Here is a 25,853-nt window from a genome sequence, read left to right on the forward strand (position 1 = left end):
TGTGCCAGCATTTAAATTTGCCCAGTATGAGAGGGTGTGGATTACTGTGTGAATGGGCCCTGTGGTAGACTGGCATCCCATGCAAGGCTGGTTCCCACCTTTAATTCGCACAGGCTACAGACAAGCCAGACAGAAAATGGAAGGAAATAAGGATATTTTGCGAACACTGATGCAGAATAAAAACATCACTGCAATCTTTCAAAAAAGAATGACATAATTGTAAATCCAATGGGCTTATGTCAATATTGCCATGATAGGGTTAACTCTTCTGAGCTTTGCTGGATTGCCTAGAAGTAGCAGTGAAGTAATGAGCAAGCAGTTTTGCTCAGCATGAGGATTTTACAATCCAGTTAGGGAATACTTTTAAGATGCAACACCTTCTGACTACCAATAGGAAAGCGTGTCTGCATTTTGTCTTTCGTCTTCTCATAGGAGCAGAAAACATAAACTTTCAAGTTAGCGTTTTTCATTTTCTTCTATTTTTTTTCAGCGTCACACAAGGAATTATTTTTCTGCAATGTGAAAATCTGGACGAAAATACTCTCACTTTGAACATTTCCTTGAACTTGAATGTTTTCATCAGCTCTTAGCATCATAGCGGCTTCTGGCTCCTTGCTGCTCCCTGGACGCCAGCAAAGCAGCATTTGTTTAAGCAGCTTTTCAGGAGACTGAGGTGGAGACAGAGTGTCGCTACAAGGGAAAATGATGATGAATTCTAAAGTGTTCATTTTAATTCAACCCATTTTTTCCTTGGCTTTGGGGATAGGAGTTCTTTGTGACAGTCAGGTGCCGTCACCCAGCACCAAGGTAAGTTGCTTATTTGGAACAATTGTTCATTTTGATAGAATGAATTAAAGAAAGAATATATACAATTACAGCTAATTATGTTATTTTTCCATTTATTTTCTTTGCAAAATGTAAAAAAATCTTTAAATTGTGCACAGTATAGAACTATATATATTCATTATGTCTTGTTAAAAGAATGACAGTGCTGATCAAAGTGGTTTACAGGATTACTTGGCAAGAGCTAGAAAAAGACAGCATTCTTTCCCCTGCTGCAGAACCAGAAGCACATTTAGGATTTTTTTTTCCTGCATCAAGAGTTTTAGAAGTACTGGGCCACTTAGTTCAAATATTTTTTTCTTGATATGTTTCTGACCCTATGCCATAACTCAGGGTCTGCACCAATGATCAAAATATTAGCCAATTCTGTTGTGACAAAAGATTAGTAAAGTCATTTTAACGCAATGCAAGTGTTAACCATCACATAAAACGGACTGCCAAGAACAGCACAATTAATTGTGTTTCCTTCTTCATAGTCTCTTCATAGTTCTTTTAAATTATATAAACTGCTCGGACATCTGAGAGGTAAAAAATAGCTTTCCTATTTTGAAAGGTATAAATCAAGCTTTAATGAATCAAGACTCTTTTTAAACTAGCACAGTAATTACCCCGTTAAACTGAGATGGTAGACTCATTGCCTTTCTTCTGGCCATCCTGTAACTTCTTGGCAATTTCAAACTGAAACATCCTGGCGCAGCTGTTCTGTCTGAAGGGAGTAATCAGTAATTAAACACATTCGGCTGGGGAAGAATTTTATGCTATTTCACCTCCAGTTATTTGTATCTTAGCTTTGATAACTGTTGACCCCCCCCCACCCCATCCTAACAAAAAAGGCATTAAATTCTCAGGGGAAGAAAAACATGCAGTAGAGGTTACAGAAAACATATAGAAGAAGACTTTTAGTGTTTACTTTAAACTACATATACATTAAAGCAAGGGTTATGGATGATGTGTCAGCAGTTTTCATTAGCTTGGCTTTCCATGCTTTTATAAAATAAACAAAGTTCATTCTTTTAGTATTAGAATCTCATATAATTTTCTTTTATATTGGAATGTGTAAGGTTACAATATAACTTATAATTCATCATTCTTTGATATTTACATCTGCAAATCTTCCCATCTTGTACACAATTTTAAAACAGAATGTTACACTTTGACATTTGGTTCATGAGAGGAATACTATGTATATATTATATCATGCCAACTTTAACAGTGTGTGCATCCATCCATCCATCCTTCTTCTGAAGCCTATTAAAGGAATACTCCAGCCAAAGATTATATTTTTTTATGTTTTACTTATCCCATATAAGGAATCTTGACTGATGAATGAGGGAAAGAGAGAGAGATCTTCAGTTCAAAAGTTTGTTCTCATGTGAACATGTTTCCATGTAGTGCACTCCATATATTTGTTATATATAATGTAAAAAATGAATGCAGTTTACCCACTGTAAGCATCCTGGGTGATCTGACGTGTGGATTATACGGCACAAGTGACATTAGTTTTTTTCACTTTATTTTTATATTGTTTTGCTGTTGCCCAGCATTGGTCTCCATAGGTGGCTATTCCATCACAACGTTTGTTATCTCAACTGTTCATTAAATCTGAAATTAAATGTCTTGACTATCATGACAAACCACATATGGTAAATAGCATACACAAAAATATGACTTTTTTGGGTAGAGTATTCTTTTAACCAATTACAGGTTGCAGATAAAGTAGGAACCAATGCTAGAATGAATGAGAGGCACACTTAAATACACACCCAGACCTACTGATATTGGGCAATTTAGAGTTATCAGAACTATAACACATACATCTTGGGGACAAGATGAAGAAAGTGGAATGCTCACAGAAAGTCTGTTTATATTGTACCTATCTTGAAAAGGACAGTAAGAGTGGAATCAGGATATGAAGGGTTTGAGGCAAAAGAGCAGTGGGAAATTAGGTCTAGGTTCATGAATGATTGAGCAAGCACCCATGATAAAATAAAATTAAGCAATTTTAAAGTCATTAGCCAAAGTCAGAAAATTCAAAAGGTAAAATAAACATGCACATAATAATGAGTAGAGCTTTTCCCCAAAGTCAGAAAACCAATCACTGTGCACTGCCATTCTTTACGAGTGACAAGGTACATAAAATGATTGGCAGTAACTGTGGAAACAGTAAATAACATGGCCCTACCTAAGTTATAATGTAACAAGAAGGCAGTGCCCATGATGATTCAAATTAACAGTAGTCAAAATATTAGTGGGATCAAAAGGTTAAACCCAAATAAATGATGACAGTTCAGAAAGGAAGGGACAGCAGGCCTCAAAAACCCACACAAAAAGATCAGACCTGCCTTTATTTAAGGGACCCTGGAATAGGCCTCATCCTGGGTAGCCTGACTCCCAACTAAACAGACAGGCTTTGGCCTGAGCTAAGGATTTTAAAATAATAAAAGCCTCTGAATGTCCACAAAAGTTGAGAAAATGGAAACTGTCAAACCTCTGACACATCACAAAATAAAGCAAGCTCCTTAAAGTTAAAGAATTTGTTAAAGAGTTCAAAAAAGAATTGCAGAAAAAGTGATGCAAATACAAAAAGAGGAAAAATAAGGTTTTGTCTGAAAAGCAACATCTAAAGCAAACAAAACCAAAAAGCCCAATCCACACAATGTGCCTTTTAACCTCCTTTACATTAGACCCGAGTATGACTCGGGCTGTAAAAACAGTACAAAAGAGTAAAAAAGAGTTTGTCCTGAGAGTGACTGGGGAAAGTTATAGGCCTGTCTTGCGTAAGCATCAGGCCCAAGCGTCTATCGTGTAGATGCATCTTCTCCTAGCCTCATAATGGCATCTTGTAGGTAATGACTCTCATTAGCAGTGATGACAAGGTGAATCTGTCTTCAGGCAGTCAAAACCAGAATGTTCATTTGTACTGGTGGGACAGTTTCCCAGCTGCATCCTCAGGTCTCCCCCCATCCTTGGCTTCCACTTTAAAGAGAAAGGATGGATATCTAAACCAAAACCATCCAATAGTTACACAATATAAAATTGTAATTATTAAATACAATATGAATAGAACCATTATATTGCATAATTACACAGAAAAGACAAAACCAAAAGCTGAATTAATAACATAATATGAACTATTAGCTTTAAATAATTAAAAAATTATTAATAAACAACAAATAACCCTTGTTGCACTATAACAGAATGTGGTATATCCAAGCAGAAAGTATTACCTGTAAGACAGAAGTGTTAACCGCTACACCGCTGTACTGTCCATCAGAAATGGAACAAAATGGCAGCAAACCTTCAAAAACATGTTATATTCATCAGAATTGCAAATAAATAAATAAATAAATAATAATGTGTTACATAAACAAAGTACATGTGTATGCCTAATCCATAATTGAACATAAAAATGTTCTTAAACCATGATCAGGACAATGTGTCTTTAGAGAGGTAGAACCTGTACTCATTACCAGGGCACAGTCTGGTAAGGAAAAAAGCAATTCAACTGAGCCTTCTTCAGCACTAAATGTAATTACTGTTTCTTTTTATTCACAGTAAGTACTTTCTGAATTCTCCCTTGTTATAATTTTCTTTTCTTTCCAGGAGAAAAATGTTCTCTTGAAAATATATACTCTTAGTTCAAAGCACTTGAAATTCTTAAAGCTTTTAATGCTAGATCTATCTGATGTTTTACAGTTTTTTCAAGCATTCAAGTCTTCCTACACTTCACATGTTTGTATTCCTTTGTTAAGCACCTCATTGTGGTTTTATTCTCTCCCAGTCTCTCGATAGTTGTTTTGATTTGTTTCTACCTTATTTTCAGTTTCACTTTCCCTGTTCACAGTCAAACAATCAGTTTCTGTATAGTTCTTGTATTCTTTCCTTCACCAAATGACAGATTTTTCCTTGTAGCTTTTATCATTTTTCCGCTTAGGTACCATAGAGGCAAGGTAGTAATGCCACTGTCTCATACATCAAATCCTGTTCCCAGTCACTGCTATATTTTTAGCCATATTTTCCCTCAGACACTTCAGTTTTCTTCCCATTCCCCAAAGAAATTGTTGTTATGTCGATTGGCTAAACTGAAGTGCCTTAATGGAAGTAAAGTTAGGCCTATGCTTGAATGTGCACTATGATAGTCTTGTACTCTGTCCAGACAGGGTTCTGTTGTGGTCTCATTCAGAGCCCTGAAGGACCAAAGAAAAAATAGAATCTAGTTTAAAAAATTGACAAAGATAAAATAATAAGAAAATGGCAAAAAAATGAAGTGTGGTCAAAAGATATACAGGGATCAGGAAACCAGTGAATGAAACAAAGCTAAATATAAAATCCAAAACACAATGTAAGATCAAAGTCAAAATAAAATTGCCAAGACTCTGTACTTTAACTCAGTGTTCTTACCCTTGACCATACTAAAAAGCAGATATATAAAATTGAACTTTGGCACTGATAGGACATTATGAGCTGGACACAACTACACTACCGGTCAAAAGTTTTAGAACACCTCAGTTTTTAACATTTTTTTAAATTTATTCAGTTGAACTGCAATGAATGCACTAAAATGGTGAAAAGGTAAGCAGTAAACAACCAGAGGTTTACATTTAAAGATTAGGTTAGCAAAAATTGGAAAAAGGAAATATCATAACATTACAAAAGGGCCTCCTTCAGGGAACAACTAACAGCGTACAACCTACAGATGTTATGCAGCAATTCAAGTAAATTAAGCCTTGCATGTTGAAGCAAACAATTTGCACAGTTGTCCAAACTTCTGTGGATTACTTAAAAACCCTCTGTCTCTCTTAAATTAGAATAGGAACAGACTGTATTACTACACCATGTACACCCTACAAAGTTGTAAATTCCAGTGATAATGGCAAGAAAATGGAAATTAACAAATGAAATAAGAACAAACTTAAGAAGCCAGACTTATCCTCTTTATAGGTATGTACCACTGAGTAGACCTTGTAATGAGGTAAACTCAGAGTTGTTGGAATACATAGCCTTTTTGTTAGAAGCATGCGGCTTTTGTAAGCAAAGTTGCAGAGAACTAAGATGCTGGATTTGTGTGAGTTATTTAATACAATTATATCTTAGAAACTGAATAAAGAGCTCATTGTAAAACCTGGTGGCAGTGGTTATTGCAACATTGAAGAAAATTGAGTAACGTAAATCTACTTAAGTAAGATAAGAAATCCGAACTGAAAGCAATTTTTTGAGATGGTGCGCTAGGAAAATGGATGCCGCATTTGGATTGAAACCTCCCCAGGCTTTGAATTGGAATGAGTCAAATCTTTCCAAGGCATGGAAGTTATGGAAAGACGAATTTTCACTATACACAGACACTACCTTTAGCAAAACAAAAGAGACAATGAAGGTAAAAGTTTTGAAATATCTAAAAGGGGAATCTGGAAGTGAAATTGTGACACACTGTGTACTGCAGTGCCACCAGGAGATTTGACTATTGGCGTGTTGTTAACTGCCTTCAAAAACCATTGAAATCCTTAACCGAATGAAGCCATTGAGATATATACATTTTTCTCCAACAACCAGAATATAAGAGAAAATAAAGTACTATGTCACAGACTTGAGAGTGTCAGCAGCAATGTGCAACTTTGGAACAATAAAAGACTAGTATATGGCATTCAGAACTCACATTCAAGAGAACACCTTTAAAGAGACACAGATTAGACACTGGAAAAATGTTAGCAAATATGCCAAGCCGCTGAACTGTCAGAAGAAAATACTAAGACAATCGAAGGACAGCAGTTTGAAGAAGTAAATTTTGTTAAAAAAGCTGATAAGACCAGGATTAAAAAGTACAAATTTTGTGGACAACTACATTAATGGACAAAAGGAACCTGTCCAGCATATGGAAAACAGTGCAAAAAAATTGACAAATTAAATTATTTTACAGCCACATGTGTATTCAAGGACTTTTACAAAAGTCAAGAGTGTTAAAGAAACTGAAGAGGAACAGTTTCATGAGATACTCAGCCTCAGGAAGGTGACAGTCCACAAAGTAAGCAGCTTTTTGAAACAATTCTTATAGGAAATTAGGCTAGTAAAATTCCAATAGGACTGTGGAGCCATCAGCAACATCATACCAACTGGCCGGCTTAGTCCGGTTACACAGCTAGAGAAGACACAACAGGTTTTGGTTATGTACAATAAGAGCACACTGAAACCCATTGGTAAATACAGAATTAAAATAAGAAACCCAAGAAACAGGAGCCCTAGAGTTTATAGTGGTGGAGTAGAGCTCCTCAGTACCATTGCAAAGTATCTACTAAGAATTCAGCATTAGAATATTATAATCATAGATGACATTGTCGCTGAGGGAAAAGATGAAAGACAGCCATGTGACATGAAATATATATTTAACGAGTATGCTGATGTTTTTGAAAGGGTTTGGCTGTCTGTGGATCCTAATATTTCACCAGTAGAGTTGCCAAAGTGACAAATTCCTGTTTCTTTGATGAATCCCTTAAAGGATTAGCTGAGAAGCTTATAGGAGAGAGGAATCATTGCACAGATAGAGAAGAGCACCAAGTGGATCAATAGCATGGTTATTGTGGAGAAAAGATCTGGTAAACTGAGAATATGTATTGGCCCAATGCCACTCAGTAGGGGACTGAAGAGGCAGTAATTTCCTCTTCCAACAATAGATTATGTGCTACCAGATTTGGCCAAAGTTTTCACGGTGTGTGATGTAAAGAGTGGGTTCTGGCACATGAAACTGACAGAAGGGTCAAGTAACCTTTGTAATAGCTTTTGGTAAGTATAGATGGCTGGGTATAAGCCCTGCACCAGAAGTCTTCCAGCATTGGTTAACCAGGCACTAGATGGGCTACCAGGTGAGTGTACCATTGCAGTTGATATTCTTGTCATTGGCGAAGGTTAGAACAATGAAACAGTATTGAAGAGACCATGATGCCAATTTAAAAAGCTATTAGTGCTGTGCAAAGAGCACATGATTAAGTTGAACACAGAGAATTTCAAGTTAAGGCAGAAATAAGTGCCTTACACCAGACACAGGCTAACATTTGAAGACTTAAATGTAGATCTGGAGAAAAGCAGAGCCATCACAAACATGTCAAGACCATCTGACTTAAAAGGGCTGCAGACATTTTTAGGAATGGTAAACTACCAGTAAAATTTTGTGAGCACTTGTTGGACTACTGTCAGGTCCTGAGGTAATTGACACATAAGAATATAGTTTGGAGATGGACAGATGTACAAAATTAGGCTTTTAGGAAGTTAAAAAGTGTAATAGGTACAGTTCCTCTCCTAATGTATTACAATTCATAGGAAGACCTTCAGTGTGATTCATCAGAGAAGGAATTTGGAGCAAGACTCATGCAGGAAGGACAACCTATAGCCTATGGCAGCAGAGCATTCACACCCACTGAGAGAGGCTATGTGCAGATAGAAAAAGAGCATTTAGCCATCCTGTTTGGTATGGAGAAATTCCATCAATACACTTATGGTAGAAAAGTTGAAGTCCAAACCGATCACAAGCCATTGGAAACCATCATGAGGAAGCCACTACCCAGTGCACCCAGGAGTCTTCAGAGAATGCTACTGAAAGTGCAGAAATATAAATTAGATGTCACATATGTTCCAAATCAATTTACACATGTAGCTGACACACTTAGCAGAGCTTAGAGTGTGGCACAGATAGATGGGTGGAAACTGAAACTGGGTCAATAAACATGATTCAGTACTTATCTATATCTGAGGAAAAGCTGCAGAACATCCAGGCAGAAACAGAGAAAGACAAAACATTCCAGTCACTGAAGCAGGTGATATTCCAGGGATGACCAAGGGAAAGATCACAAATGCAAGAGAAGATGAGACCATTTTTTCAGTGCAGGATAAGCTCAGTGTACAGCATGGTGTAATATTCAGGGGTGAGTGTGCAGTAATTCCACATGGTCTGAGATCAGAAATTATGGAGAGAATTCACTCCTCACATCTACGTGTCGAAGGTTGTCTTCACAGAGCCAGAGAATGCTTGTACTGGCTGGGTATGAACAAAGCCCTAAAGACCTACATAAGAAAGTGTAAAGTGTGCAGACTTTTTGACACACGTCAGCAAAAAGAAACAATGTGTCCAAATAAAATTCCAAGGAGACCTTGGGCAAAAGTCGGAACAGACCTAATTCAATTCAATAACTGAGACTATGTCATTACAGTTGACTATTTTTCAAACTTCTGGGAAATTGACTACCTTCCATATACTAAATCAATTACTGTTGTTCACAAATGAAAAGGTCATTTTGCACATCATGGCATCCCAGATAATAATAGGCCACAGTATTCTTTCCTGGAATTCAAGCAGTTTAACAAGGATTGGGACTTCGAACATGTGACCTGTTTATCCACATAGCAATGGCAAAACAGAATCTGCTGTCAAAACTGTAAAACAACTGATGACAAAAGCAAAGCAAGCAAGATCAAATCCCTATCTTGCTATCTTAGAACACAAACACTCCTCCGCAAGGGTTTATTTCCAGTCTAGCACAGAGACTCATGAGCAGAAGGACCAAAACACTGCTACCAGTATGCAGGAGTCTACAACAGCCAGAAGTGGTGAACACAGACGAAGCAGTGAAAGATAACCAGCCTCAACATGCTCATTATTACAACAGAGGAGGAAGAGATCTCCATAAGTTACAAGAAACAGAAAGAGTGAGAGTCCAGACTGAGACGTCAAAACACATGCAGTGGATTCCTGGAACAGCGATGAGCCAAGTGTGTGATAAATTACAGGTGCTGGTCATAAAATTAGAATATCATGACAAAGTTGATTTATTTCAGTAATTCCATTCAAAAAGTGAAACTTGTATGTTAGATTCATTCATTACACACAGACTGATGTATTTCAAATGTTTATTTCTTTAATTTTGATGATTATAACTGACAACTAATGAAAGTCCCAAATTCAGTATCTCGGAAATCTATACTAATAAAAGGCAAAGCCCTCACTGACTGACTGACTGACTGACTGACTGACTCACTCACTCACTCACTCACTCACTCATCACTAATTCTCCAACTTCCCGTGTAGGTAGAAGGCTGATCAAAGAACTGTCACTTACCGAGTGGTTTCCATGCTCGGAGATGGCACCTGCCTTTTACATTCTCTGTGTTACATATTGCACGGCCATATCAGGCTCACTCTTGATATCCGGAGGAACATTGTGTCTTATGTATTGAATGACTGGGACAGGTTCAAGTTTGGACTGATGACGGTACAGGAGATAATTATACTACACAGGAGCACTATAAGAGTGAAATGCTTAAGCCCTTCACCTATGGATCTGCATGTGAGTTGATGGCTGCCGCTGAATTGTTTGGTTGTCACTTTCAAGTGTACCGAAATGGCCAAATATTTTACACCTTTCGACAACCGCCAATGCCTCTTAAACATCTTAGATTCACAGGTGACGATTTTAATAGTGGACACTTTGATGTTTATGAATGTTTAAACTCTCAAAAGCTGGATGTGAAGTTATCAATGAAACCGGTTGTATACTTACAACGCTTGACAGATGCCGAATGTCTCTTCAACACAAGTCCTACAAATACTGTCGTAATTGAAACAAACCATGAAACTCAAACTGATTATGACAGCAGCAATCCAAGCTGTGAGATTTGAAACAAGATTACTTTTCACATGGCCAACTATATAAAGAGATCCATAACAAATAATTATTGGTATATTTTCCCTCAGTTTAAAAAGGTTTAATTTTCTTCTTAATAAAAATTTTAAGGCAGTACTTCGCCGCTGCGAAGCGCGGGTATTTTGCTAGTTTAGAATATTGTGAAAAGTATATATTATTAAATAAATATTGAAGACACCTGGTGCCACACTCTAATCGGCTAATTAACTCAAAACACCTGCAAAAGCCTTTAAATGGTCTCTCAGTCTAGTTCTGTAGGCTACACTATCATGGGGAAGACTGCTGACTTGACAGTTGTCCAAAAGACGACCGTTGACACCTTGCACAAGGAGGGCAAGACACAAAAGGTCATTGCTAAAGACGCTGGCTGTTCACAGAGCACATTAACAGAGAGGCGAAGGGAAGAACAAGATGTGGTAGAAAAAAGTGTACAAGCAATAGGGAAAACCGCACCCTGGAGAGGATTGTGAAACAAAACCCATTCAAAACTGTGGGGGAGATTCACAAAGAGTGGACTGCAGCTGGAGTCAGTACTTCAAGAACCACCACGCACAGACGTATGCAAGACGGCGTCAGAAGCGTCTCGACTGGACTGCTGCTGTGTGGTCCAAAGTTATGTTCTCTGATGAAAGTAAATTTTGCATTTCCTTTGGAAATCAAGGTCCCAGAGTCTGGAGGAAGAGAGCAGAGGCACAGAATCCATATTGCTTGAGGTCCAGTGTAACGTTTCCACAGTCAGTGATGGTTTGGGGTGCCATGTCATCTGCTGGTGTTGGTCCATTGTGTTTTCTGAGGTCCAAGGTCAACGCAGCCGTCTACCAGGAAGTTTTAGAGCACTTCATGCTTCCTGCTGCTGACGAACTTTATGGAGATGCAGATTTCATTTTCCAACAGGACCTGGCACCTGCACAAAATGCCAAAACTACCAGTACCTGGTTTAAGGACCATGGTATCCCTGTTCTTGATTGGCCAGCAAACTCGCCTGACCTTAACCCCATAGAAAATCTATGGGGTATTGTGAAGAGGAAGATGCAATACACCAGACCCAACAATTCAGAAGAGCTGAAGGCCACTATCAGAGCAACATGGGCTCTCATAACACCTGAGTAGTGCCACAGACTGATCGACTCCATGCCACGCCGCATTGCTGCAGTAATCCAGGCCAAAGGAGTCCCAACTAAATGTTGAGTACTGTACATGCTCATGCTTTTCATGTTCATACCTTTTAGTTGGCCAACATTTCTAAAAATCCTTTTTTTGCATTGCTCTTAATTTATATTCTAATTTTCCGAGATACTTTGGGACTTTCATTAGTTGTCCTGGTCAAGACAATCTCCTGAACTCCAAACTGAATGTCAGAATGGGAAAGAAAGGTGATTTAAGCAATTTTGAGCGTGGCATGGTTGTTGGTGCCAGACGGGCCGGTCTGAGTATTTCACAATCTGCTCAGTTACTGGGATTTTCACGCACAACCATTTCTAGGGTTTACAAAGAATGGTGTGAAAAGGGAAAAACATCCAGTATGCGGCAGTCCTGTGGGCGAAAATGCCTTGTTGATGCTAGAGGTCAGAGGAGAATGGGCCGACTGATTCAAGCTGATAGAAGAGCAACTTTGACTGAAATGACCACTCGTTACAACCGAGGTATGCAGCAAAGCATTTGTGAAGCCACAACACGCACAACCTTGAGGCGGATGGGCTACAACAGCAGAAAACCCCACCAGGTACCACTCATCTCCACTACAAATAGGAAAAAGAGGCTACAATTTGCACAAGCTCACCAAAATTGGACAGTTGAAGACTGGAAAAATGTTGCCTGGTCTGATGAGTCTCGATTTCTGTTGAGACATTCAAATGGTAGAGTCAGAATTTGGCGTAAACAGAATGAGAACATGGATCCATCATGCCTTGTTACCACTGTGCAGGCTGGTGGTGGTGGTGTAATGGTGTGGTGGATGTTTTCTTGGCACACTTTAGGCCCCTTAGTGCCAATTGGGCATCGTTTAAATGCCACGGGCTACCTGAGCATTGTTTCTGACCATATCCATCCCTTCATGACCACCATGTACCCATCCTCTGATGGCTACTTCCAGCAGGATAATGCACCATGTCACAAAGCTCGAATCATTTCAAATTGGTTTCTTGAACTTGACAATGAGTACTAAAATGGCCCCCACAGTCACCAGATCTCAACCCAATAGAGCATCTTTGGGATGTGGTGGAACGGGAGCTTTGTGCCCTGGATGTGCATCCCACAAATCTCCATCAACTGCAAGATGCTATCCTATCAATATGGGCCAACATTTATAAAGAATGCTTTTAGCACCTTGTTGAATCAATGCCACGTAGAATTAAGGTGGAAAGGGGGTCAAACACCATATCAGTATGGTGTTCCTAATAATCCTTTAGGTGAGTGTAATATACAAGTTTCACTTTTTGAATGGAATTACTGAAATAAATCAACTTTGTCATGATATTCTAATTTTATGACTGGCACCTGTATATGCAGTTCAACTGGACAGAGGCACCATTTTAAGAAGGAACCAGAGACACCTGACGATAATTCCAGAACAGCCACAGGATGTAGTGGGACAACACACAGCCTTTAAGACAAACAAAGATACAACACCCTCACACAAATAGGAGACACTGAAAATGAAGCAAGATTTACCAAAACACTGTAACAGCACAAACACATACAGTACTTCATCCAGCATGTACAGAAGATAAAGCTGTATGAACAATAAATGGTAGAATAGTTAAAGAACCAGTTCATCTCAAGGATTTTAAGTGAAACATGTTTATTTTGTGTTAAAAAAGTTAAGACTATTGTTTATTATTATTCTGCAGTGACAAGATTGGTTTTCTTTTTTTGTCTTATTATTACTGTTTATTGTAAAAAAGGGAAGATGTAACAAGGGGAATTCAAAGTTGTTAGAGTACAGATCCTTTTGTTACAGACATGCAGATGATGGGTTTGTGTGAGTTATTTAATGCAATTATATCTTAGAAATTGAATAAGCAGCAAATCGTAAAACGGGCCTAACTCCCAGCCCCATACTCATGGGGCAGTGTTCCAACCTGCAAAAGCACAAAAATGTGGGTTAAGTGTTTTCAAATAGCAAATCCCAAAAAGTGTCCAGAATGGAGAAGATTAAAAGCATTTTAAAACCTCTAGTATGCAAGAAACAATGCAACTTTAAATAATGAACACAAACAGGTAGTTTAGGACAAATAACAAAAATAAAGCAAACAAATCCAGAAAAAAACAACTAATAACAGTACTTTAATTGAAGTGGGGTCAAAATCATATAATCCCATCGTCAAAAGAAAAACCATAAATTGAAAGCAAAAATTCCAAAACAAGCAACCCCAGTGGCATGAAGAGGTGACCTCAGCCTCCTTGGGCTCCACATACAGGAAACACAAAACATTAATAAACAGCATAATAAGACAACCAACAAACTAAACAATAATCAAAACATAAAATCCAAACAAGCCAAAACAAAATAAATATATGAATTAATATTTTAAAATTGCAAAAAGATTAAATTAACAAAAAGCACATATGAACCAGGGATGTGCCCCTGAAACACACAAAATCAAACAAAAACTGAAATCCAAAAGGGCAATATGATGATATCATTGTCACAATGATAAAAATAATTGACAATATAAAAAACAAAGACAACATGCACTAAAACTTCACAAATGTTTCTTTAGGGTGCAATACTCTGGCTCAGGTTTATAAACTCAGAATCACGACTGCTGAAAGTTGCTTAGATAGACTCTGCACTCCCATAACAGAGAACTGAATTAAGGAGGTATGGGAATACTATATGCAACAACAACAACAGCATTTATTTGTATAGCACATTTTCATACAAATGATGTAGCTCAAAGTGCTTTATAAGATGAAAAAAGAAAAATATAAAAATAAGCTTAGGCAATACTAAGTAACAAAGAATAAAGTAAGGTCAGATTACCAGGGGAGACAGAAAAACAAAAAAAATCTCCTTAAGGCTGGAGGTAAAAACAAAATCTGAAGGGGTTCCAAGGCCATGAGATCATCCAGCCCCCACTGGGCATATGCAATCCAAAAACTGCCACTACTGACACTTTGCATTCACTTAAACCAAGAAACCCAACTAAAATGCCTGATGTAAATGCTGTAAATAGCTTTAAAGAAAGGCACAGAAAAAACTTCATAATAACAGCCAAGTCAAAGTGACTTTTTTCTCCGCTGGCCCAGACAAATGAGTCAAAGGTCACTAAAATGCCTTTGGTATGTTACAAAGCTCAAATGGAACTCTTTTAAACTCCTGTCAGATGTGCGAGACTTCCGGTAGAACCTTTTCAGTATCTGAACTTTTTACTTATATTGAACATCTTAAATACCTTCTGGCTGAGTTAGACCAAATTAAATAAAACTTTGCCAGGGAGGATTAGCTGTAGATCCTCTGGGGATCATGTGCTTGTGAGTAATTGCAGAGGTTTGCAGGATTATTATTAGGTCATTATTGTCACATGTACTGAGTATCAAGCCTCTGGTAATCTAGGCAGAAATCCCAGGACAAATCTCTTCTGGATGGAACTTTAAAATGACACAAACTGTCATAATCAGTGACAGATAATCATTTGTAGTACCCATCGGAATAGGGAATCCTACTTGTAGAAGGATTGTATCAGTCCTTTCAAAATGTTCCTTACACTCACAGTAGAAACCTTGTTAAATGCTCAGCACCTTACATACCCAGGCCTTCTGTGAAAAGCTCACATCTTCACTAAGGTTTACAACAGGGGCTACTGAGCCTACACTGTCTTTACATTCACTTCTGTCACCCCAGAGAAAGAAGCAGTAGTCTTACATTTAATTTTCCAAAAGCATTAACACAGTGGTTCTCAACCTGTGGGGCGGGCCCCCCTAGGGTGGCGCGAAGTAACAAAAAGGGGGGCACGAAGATGTGAAAAAAAGAAAACAAGAATCAAAAATATGAAAAAAACATCTGTTGAAATCAAAACAAATTAACTTAAATTACATTCTGATACTAGAACAATAACTATAGAGTTAGATAAATGTCGATAAAAGTTAAGTAGGTATAATAAAATATGCATCTATATTTCAAAAAAATATTGGGGGGGCGCGATTAAAACTGTTATGAAAACTCGGGTCGCAAATACTTAAAGGTTGAGAAACGCTGCATTAACATCATGAAGAAGATTTAACATGGCAAACAAATGCTAGATGGATCAGCTTTACAGGACATGGGAAATTTACCTTAGAGACCCAAATGACCATTTCAGTTCTGTGTGCCAAGTCAATAGACTTGTCTTCCACCAGTTGACCATTTATAATCTGGCTAGCATTATTTTGAGGATTAATTCTAGAGTTTGACCTCAGGGATGTATGTCTGTGCCGTGGATGCAAGGCATGACATGTCTTTATCTCCACCATGATTCTAAGTCACTTCCTGCCACTTATATGTCTTTCAGTTAAGGCCTAATTTCCACAATACTAAACTACTAAATAACATTTAATATTATTAAAGCAAAGAAAGAGCAATAAATTTATCTAAAAAATTTTGGTGCCCATGCACGATAGTACTGATTTAGTGATATATAAAACAGTTGTAAGAATGACATACTTTGCTTCTTCTAATATGCATTGTGTCTTACAATGATTTGTTGTAGTGATACTTGATAGTAGCATCTATTTTGTTTTTTTTTGTTTTGTAATAAATTTTGTTTTTACACACTGTTCTCAAATTTAGGAGACTTCGGTTTTAAGCAGTTCTCCAAACAACTTGAATGGACATGATCCTAAAATCAGAATTCCTAAAGATGATCTTAAAAGATCTTCTCCATCTCCATTAAGTGGGAAAAAGACTGAAAACTGCCTCATTCCTTGTGAGTTGTCAGCAAAGCTCATTAAAGAGGAGAAACACTACATGTGCCGTACGTATTACTTTTCAGAATAATAAGGTGCGATTGGTATTATAGGAATGAAAGCAAGTTAGCTCAGTAGGTAAAGTTTTTGTGTCCAGAGCCAGAGGTTTCTTGGGCAATTAGATTTGCTGATTTCACTTGTTGGTATTGTATGATTCAATCAATCAACCGAGTGCTTGTATACCGCATTTACGATTTTACAAATTGCTTTGTAAAAATTATTAACTACAATACTTCAGAATCTAAATGTCTTAATACATTAAATGTATTTAAATTGTTTTATACAGATAGTGATTAACTAAATGCATATAATGTTATGTACTACTTATATATTTATCTTAAAATGTGTTAATGAACTTAGTAAATTAAATCTAGAAAGAAATTTAGAGAGCACTGGTATTTAACCTTTGACAAAATACCAACTTAGTATTAAAAACTGATATTGCTATTTATTGCTACAGCTTTTTGTCTTGATAAGGGGAATGGGTGGAACATTGCCACTATTATGTGCATTGACCATTTATTCTTTACTACAAGTCACTGTGGTCAAGAGTTGAACCTCTCAGCACCTTCTGTATAGAGATACTCTGTGGTAGATTGTGGTAGAGTGTTTTTTCTCAAAATAAACCACTAAGTGTATGAATAAGTGCTTTCTTTTCAAGGAAACCTACAGCACTCTCTTGTTTCCTACACAAGAAGCACCAGGAAATTAATCAGGGGCCTGATGGAAGATCATCAAAAATCACTGGACTCTCTTTCTAATATGGTAGGCATTATTTATTATTAATTGTGTTATTGCAGGAGAAACTATTTTATAATAATAATAATAATACTCAGAAAATACAAAAGCAGCACTCTAAATAGCCTTAGAACAACTCCTTCTTCCACTTGCTGAGGGAGAAAGGAGTCTCAAAGATATAATTATTTTACACAACAAACAGATTCATAATTTAACAAAATTCTTCCACACAAAACAGCATACAGCAGCACTACACAAAGCAATAGTTCATGCAGATACAAACTATACACCACTTAACCTACATACTATAAACACCATTGCAAAGGACATAACAACCACACAACCTAAAATATACCCAGAAAACACTGCATTGCAGGCCTCCTCAGTTTTAATCAGTTGATCATTTGATCAGTGTTTTGTGGATAAGATTGCATCATATAGCTTGCTGAGCAGTGGTAAAATGTTTGGCTAGGCAGAATAGTTTATGTTAGCCATACAAGATCAAGTCATAAACATGAGAACCTACCAAAAAGATATTCTTAAGAATGCAAACACTGCAGACAGATCATGTTGATACTGCAAAATAAGAACAAAACACAATCCTACACATCACATCAGGTTATAAACTATGTACACAGGCTACATGCATAGGCACAATCAGATTGCAAGTAATATTAAACAAGAACTGGCACTACAGCACAAGATAGCAGATGCAAACTCACCATATTATAAGTACACCCCCACCTCAGTACTAGAAAATGCCACTAAATTGGAACAGAACTATACTGACAGACAAAACTATCCACCATATCAGACCAGACATAACCCTGGAAAACAAGCAAAACTAAACTACATATATTATTGACATTCCTTTACCAAACACACACAACCTACAAAATACCAACACAAAGAAAATGCAGAAGTACAAAGAAATGACTGAAGAAAATGGACAAGGTGATCATTGTGCCCATCGACCACTGGTGCCATACTACATATGCTACACAAATACCTACAGACATTACATATACTGTAGATCAATACACATGCATACAACTACAGAGAGCAGCTATTTGGAGCACATGCCACATAGTGAGGAAATTCCTTAACACAAACATCCATCCATCCATTTTCCAACCCGCTGAATCCAAACACAGCCAATCCCAGGATGCAAGGCAGGAAACAAACCCCGGGGAGGGCGCCAGCCCACCGTAGGGCGCTCGCATACACACACTAGGGACAATTTAGAATCGCCAATGCACCTAACCTGCATGTCTTTGGGAGGAAACTGGAGCACCCGGAGGAAACCCACACAGACACGGGGAGAACATGCAGACTCCACACAGGGAGGACCCAGGATGCGGACCCGGGTCTCCTAACTGCAAGGCAGCAGCGCTACCACTGCACCACCGTGCCTCTCTTAACACAAACACAATCACCTAAATGAAATATGCTGTACACCACATAAAATTGCCCTATTCCTTGGCATAGGTGGTAGGAAATTGACTATCCCAGAAGATCCTTTGAATAATTATAATAATATAGTCAGTATTTTCATACTGTGGCCAGCACCGATATCTTATAGCTATATACATTTTTCATGTCCTCCCCATGTGAATATAAGTTTTCAACAAGTTGTTTGGTTTCCTTCCTTATCAGAAAGACTCCATAGTAATCCATTCTTAGTGAATGTTTGTGTGTGAGGGAGTGTGACCTGTGATAAACCAGAGTCTAGCCCAATAGTTCTTGCCTTGTACAGTATCTGAGTCTGCCATGAGTCTCTCCACCTATTGTATCACAGCAGTGATAACCACTGCACCTCCATGCCTCCTTGAGTTAAAATGATGCTCCAAGTCCAGAATACACCAGTCACAATATCACAATACTTTTATCTCTCCCTGCATCTCCCCAGCTTCTATCACTGCGACTAACTAACACCCACAAAGCCTGTGATGCAAGGGGTCAACATTACATACTCAGGGGCTGTCCCTGTCATTAACCAATCTGTGCTACATAAGAAGGGGGAATGATATATTTAGTCCAGCATTGAAGGCACAACATACAATGAATCATTGCAGAGCAGCAAAGTATTTTCATAATATTCTCATTATGGTCAGCTAATGTACTCCCTCAAATGTTTTTTTTTTAAACACGTGCAGGGTGCAAATGCAACTGAAATTATGACCAGATGGTGACATCACACCTGTGTGCATATGCTGTAAATTATTCATGCATATGTGAAGCAGATCAGCTGCACCATAAACTGTGAGGTCAAGTATGCTCATAGTACACATGTGTGAATATTAAGCACATGCACAATACAAATCAGGCAAGTAGCAAAGATCAGGTAGTGACATGACCATCCAACATGGCTGCTACAGCTCTGTGATGTCACAGTGGCCTCATGTGGGGAACTATGGTAAAAAGTTAATCTAAGCAAGCAAAAGGGCAAATTTACGGGTAAAAATTTGTCCAACACGGTCATCATTTAACCCAGCAAATGAAAAACACTTTTGGTGAATTATGCCGATCAGCACTAACAGAAATCAATAATACTTAAAGGAAAGAGAGGAAGACAAAAACAGTATACAGTAATCCCTCGCTATATCGCGCTTTGACTTTCGCGGTTTCACTCTATCGCGGATTTTAAATGTAAGCATAACTAAATATATATCACAGATTTTTCGCTGGTTCGCGGATTTCTGCAGACAGCGGGTCTTTTAATTTATGCTACACGCTTCCTCAGTTTGTTTGCCCTGTTGATTTCATACAAGGGACGCTATTGGCGGATGGCTTAGAAGCTACCCAATCAGAGCATGTATTACATATTAACTAAAACTCCTCAATGCTATAAGATATGCATCCCGCTCTCTGACATTCTCTGCGCCTGACGGAGGGGGTTTGAGCAGAGGTGCTGTTTGCTTAAAAGATACTGACGCTCCTCTAAAAAAATGCCGCTTTATTGTGGTGCTCGGCATATTTAAAAGCACAAAAGCACACGTATTGATTTTTTGATTGTTGCTTTAATCTCGCTCTCTCTCTCTGACGTTCTTTGCACCTGACGGAGGAGATGTGAGCAGAGCGGCTGTTTGCACAGAGGCTGTTTGCTTAGAAGATACTAACGCTCCTGCCGCGGCAAACTTAAAAGCACAAGTATTGATTTTTTGATTGTTTGCTTTTCTTTGCGAGCTCTCTCTCTCTCTCTCCCTCTGAAATTCTCTGCTCCTGAAGAGAAGAAGATCTATTTGCATTCTTTTAATTGTGAGAAAGAACTGTCATCTCTGTCTTGTCATAGAGGACAGTTTAAACTTTTGACTAAAGGGTGTTATTTCATGTCTAGAGGGCTCTAATAATGTTAACAGTGTGGGAGAGTTTATAAGGGCTTAAAATATATAAAAATAACTACACAAACATATGGTTTCTACTTCGCGGATTTTCGTCTATCGTGGGGTTTTCTGGAACGCAACTCCCGCGATCGACTAGGGATTACTGTATATAAATGATATACGATAGCAATAATATAAATTAAATCCCTTAAATTAAGTCTCTCCTAAGTCCAAGATTACTGACCCAATGGCCAGAAGGACCTTTTAAGTCCCAACTATGAACCACATTTGGCTGTCCATGACATATTACTTTCAAGGTCCAGAATGTCAAGTAGAAGAGTTAAAGACAAACAAATGCCTAGAGCTCTTTCTGGCACCTGCATGGCACTACTGTATCCCCAAGCTCCAACTATTATTAAATAGAAAAGGCAACCAGTGCATAACCCTGAACCATGAGTGGTATGCAGGTCCATACATCCCTGTTACATGCAGTTCTGACAACCCTCTACATCAATGGTTGTCAACTGGGTTGGGGGATTTGTCACAGTAAACACTGAGGTGGGGCTGCATGATTACTGAAAATAATTATGAAATAGCAGCACAATACTGAAATTCTAATAATCAAGCTACAACAGAGGTGTCAAACTTACTTTTTGAAAGTAGACCCCTTCATCAATAATTAAAACATTTTATATACAGTGCACAATGACTTCGCTTTCTCAAAGACCCCCTTTAAAATGTGCTTCATATATAAATTGTATCTGTACTCAATTTAGCTGGATTGATTTTCCTCCAGGCATTAAAATGTGTCCCATGTGTTCACATCATGTTCAGATACAGATCTGACATACACACAGCACTTCAGGATTTAGTGGCTGCTCATATTTATCTGCGCAACACAACTGCACCAGCAGCTACTAACCTGTTGGTAGAATGAGTGCAGTCTGCATAATTTACTTTTGATTTTTTTTTTATTTTCAGAAATATCTAATCAATTTATTGCTTAATTCAAAAAAGTAATGCTTAAGCTGAGTGAGTAGTGAGAACCTTATGTTGATATCAAAAATCTGTGCAATGAAAAATTCTGTATTTTAGTAATTACTTGTCATTATTTCTTCATAAAAATGTCTACCCATTTTATGCTATGATTAAGAAAATCAAGCACTAGTAAAAATAACTTGAAAATGAAAGAATAGCATTTGGAAGTTATGACGATGAATGAATGGCACCTGGAAATCATGGGTAAATGTTACACTAAGGGCATGGAAATCTTAAACACCATATACAATGATGGCAACATGGGTTCACACCAGAGGTCTGAGATATGTGGAAGTGTATCACATGTCATTTAGCATGAAATAAAACAAATAAAAAGTTGTCATTTTCATAATTATTGTGTTCATTATAAGATAAATAAAATTAAGGGAAACTTGGCAAACACTCTGAATGGTTAAAGAGTGAAGGAACACATTAATTCTTTTTTTATATAATAAATTATGAAGTATTGAGTTAAAGTTAAGCAAAAGACATGTGTGCTGACTAGCATTTGTAGTTTACAAAAAGCTATGTAATATTTTTGGATATAAAAATTAACTCTGGTGACAAAAAATGATATAGCAAGCTGTTTTAGTAGATGGTATTGATTTATATTTTTCGTGCAAAAGAAAGCTCTTCTTGGCTCAGAAATCTCCAAAGCTGACATAATACTATGAACTTTTAAGGTCAGGGAACTGCTAAACAGAGTGCAGCTGCTGAGTACGGATGCCTGGAGAAACAACGTGGAGGCTCAGCCTAATAAGCCTGTGCAGTCACATGGTAAGAATTTACTTATATTTTTTCCATGCTTAATTTGTCTCTGTTTTTTAGCTGCTATTGTTCTATCATTCTGTCACCCGAATTAACAATAGACACGACATGAAACGTAGTTAAAGAGATAGGCAAAGGTCAAACCGGGGAGTTAAAATCAAATGCCAAAACCAAAATGCTAACCAAAATTCATGTCAAAAGTGATTGCTACAAAGTTTTTATTTCTAATTAGTAAATACAGGAAAAAATAAGCATATGGACATCATAGTAAGGAATCCACAATCTTAGATTATCTGAAAGTGCACGACACCAACCTTTAAACCAAAATGATGACATGATATGTTCCACACTTCCAGTCATTCCAGCAACTAGACAGTAGCAGCACACATGGCTTTTAAAATGCTGACACCCATATTTTGTAGACGATTAGTGAGCGATAAAATGAGGTATAAAATTAACAACATAGTTAAAACAAAAACAAAATCTAAAAAACAACTATAGAGTTCTCCATGTAACAAACCCCTAAATGGATCAAAAATACTTTATCACAAAAAGGTCATAACACAGTCCCTTAAGGCACAATATTGTGGCTGTTGATCTCTAATTTTCATACATTTATAATGTCTTTTCTGATTATATTCCTGGCAATCTATTTAAGGAATCAGTGTTTTTCACGTGCAGGGACTTTAAATATTTGGTCAGAAATGGTATATCTGGATTATTTTCGAAGTACACGCTGTATTATGTTTAAGTTTTGCCACAATGCCATTTTGTTTTGCAGAAAGAGTGCCACAATTTTAGAGCCTTTTGTTTTTGCCATTTCCTTAATAATGTTTCCAAGAATATAATGCATTGCGTTTGATTGTTGATGCTTTTGATTGTACTTGGAAGTTAGATGGATAAACCCTTGTTACGCCGTGATAAAAAATATTCCTTTCTTTGTCCTTCTTGGTTATTGAATCTCTGCTCTTGTTTTTTGAATTAAATTTTTTGGTTCTCATTTTGGTTTTGACACTTAATCAAAATATTTCTTTTACTTGCTATTGCAATGCAATACACTGGACACATCCATCAGGCTTGCGAGGATGATTGGCATGAACTCTAGACAAAAGACCTGAACAAGTAAACAGCGGTCTTTTGGACCATAATTCCATCAATATATCACATAATACATATGAGAACTACACCAATGAAAATCTAAAATGACCTGAACTTCATATTTATTATTACAATCAATCTGAATAGTACAATTAGAACTGTTGTAAACCGGCTTAAGAGAAATGTGAAAATTTGTTTGAATTTTAACATGAGCAGGCAAGGCCAAATAATTGACTTGACCAACTTATTTGTTTCACAGTATGCCACAACTTGTGCCCAACCCTAAACCTGGGCTAACTTTTAATTATAGTCTGCAAACTGCTTGACTTAACTGCTTGTTTTCTTTCTCTATCAGTTTTTCTTTACCAGCCTTCAAAACAACTGAAGCTTAGTAAGGCTTTCTGCAAGACTAGGAAAAGATGATGAGATACAGTCAGTGGTAGAACAATTTAGAGGGGTTTGTATCAACAAAGGCATTCAAAAGATGACCTCTTAATAGCCAAATGATAAAGCACAGTCCGTGCAAATACTGCCAAAAACAGAACAACTGAACAATAGACTGAAAGACATCCCCTTTTGCCTCTTGGATTCTGAATGATAACTAACTGGACAAATTCATCTGTCAAAACCAAACTGCTAACCAAAACTCATTTTCACTTAGCCTTAATCATTAAATTGAGAGAAAACAAATGCACAGAGATCTAAGTAAAGAATCCATAGTTTTGGCTGTCCTTTAAGTTCATGATGGCAACCATTATACAGTGTCATAGAACACACTGGACTGGCACCCGACCAGAGTGTATGGTTCCTTACCCACCTGTTAAGCCGTGATAAAGGAAGGATATGGATGGACGGGCATGGTCGAGAGGCAATTATGAGAGAAGGACAGAGGTAACTACGTGATTATGTTCTGGGACTACGTGTTCCTCCAGTACACCAGGTGGCAGTGTCCTTCTGGCTCCCATTTCGATACCCGCAGAGCTGCACAAGTGTTACAATTTTGCCAGGCAGCCCTGTTGAGGCTCCCAGGTGCCACAACACAAGGGGGTGCTGCTGAGAGCATGCTCCCCTATTATGGAGAGGTGAAGTGATCCGGAAGTGATTCCAGGTGGCAATCCTATTGCACTTAAAGTTCTGCAGGGTTTGGGTTGAAAAGCAGCCACTCTGCCTCATCTGAGAGTCAGAGTTGGGTGGAGGTGGACAAGGCTTGCTCGGAAGAGTCTGGAGGTGGAAAAGAAAAAAAATTGTGACTGATTTACCAAGTGACTGTGTGGTTTGGTTGTGTCTGGGTGTTTGGGGTGCAATGGTGCCCCCTACAGGTCAGATCAGACATGATGTCATGTGTTGCACACTTCAGATTGTCCCAGCATAGCTACAAAATAGCAACAGTATGCATAGTCCACAAAACATTTAAAATGAAACTGAAAGTTGAATTCTTCATGTAACAAAAAACCCTAAAAGGACCATAAATACTTATAATGAAATAAAGTATATAATGCAAAATAAAATTTAACATTGTGAATAATCACAACACTATGGATATTAAAAACTAGATAATGCTTCTAGTTAATTTTATTTTAAAAATTACTTCAGAACTCACCATATATGACTGTTTTTGCCTTTACTTCTGTTTCTTTACAATGGTTTCCCCAGACTCTGTCTTGCTGGGATAAACATTGTGGTTTTAATTACCACCAGGCCCGAGTCCTCACTTAGTGCAACCAGTTTAATGTCTGTTTTTATAAGCTGCATAGATGGGACATACTTTGTGTTTTTGCAACTTCACCAGTTTACCTTTATAAATCTATATTCCTCCCCAACTTTAAACATGATAGTAAGGCTTACCACGCAAATTACATTATATTTTGCAAGAGGTACCTCCCTGTGTTCAGCCCTTAGAAACTCACTGAATGACTTACATATTTTTATTGCATTTCTTTTTAATTCAAACTAAACAAATCTATTCTGTCAAACTGCCATGCCATGACTCTCAAATATGTATCTGAGTATTCCCTCAGATGAGTACTCTCTAGTAAGGTGGGTGCTTAATATAATAATAAGGGAGAGTATGGGTGTTTCTGGGGCCCAAGGGGCATGGCTGGTCTATATCCTAACCAATATAAATAGCTGGCTAGTTGTCCAAATGAATTACAGTGTACTCTTCTATTTGTCTATGATTTATTTGTTATGATAGTTTTGATATTTCATGTGATAGTCACTCAGTCAGGGGTGGAGAACCTTGGCCCTGGATGGCTGTTCTGATATATGTTATTGTGGCCAATCTCTCCATCAGCAGCAGAGCAGCATACTGAAATAGACTCCTTTCCTGTTTCTCTTTGCACTCTGGAGCATCAGGGAAGTGCTGCATCAAAGACATTTTTGCACATTTATATTTGCTTACAGTGTTTTTGTT

The 25,853-nt window shown here is 37.7% G+C and overlaps 1 protein-coding gene across 1 annotated transcript in view; it reads left to right on the plus strand.

Moving 5' to 3' along the window:
* The first annotated feature begins 364 nt into the window (after positions 1 to 364).
* Positions 365 to 25,853, plus strand: part of angptl5 (angiopoietin-like 5) — a 66,765-nt gene continuing 41,276 nt past the window's right edge. The window contains exons 1-4 of the mRNA XM_039744341.1: positions 365 to 807; positions 16,300 to 16,483; positions 17,137 to 17,240; positions 22,258 to 22,351. Coding sequence (XP_039600275.1) covers positions 703 to 807; positions 16,300 to 16,483; positions 17,137 to 17,240; positions 22,258 to 22,351 — 487 coding nt within the window. The 5' untranslated portion in view covers positions 365 to 702. The remainder of the gene's footprint in view (positions 808 to 16,299; positions 16,484 to 17,136; positions 17,241 to 22,257; positions 22,352 to 25,853) is intronic.

This window comes from Polypterus senegalus, chromosome 2 (genome assembly GCF_016835505.1).
Source record: "Polypterus senegalus isolate Bchr_013 chromosome 2, ASM1683550v1, whole genome shotgun sequence".
NCBI classification, from domain to species: Eukaryota; Metazoa; Chordata; class Cladistia; order Polypteriformes; family Polypteridae; genus Polypterus; species Polypterus senegalus.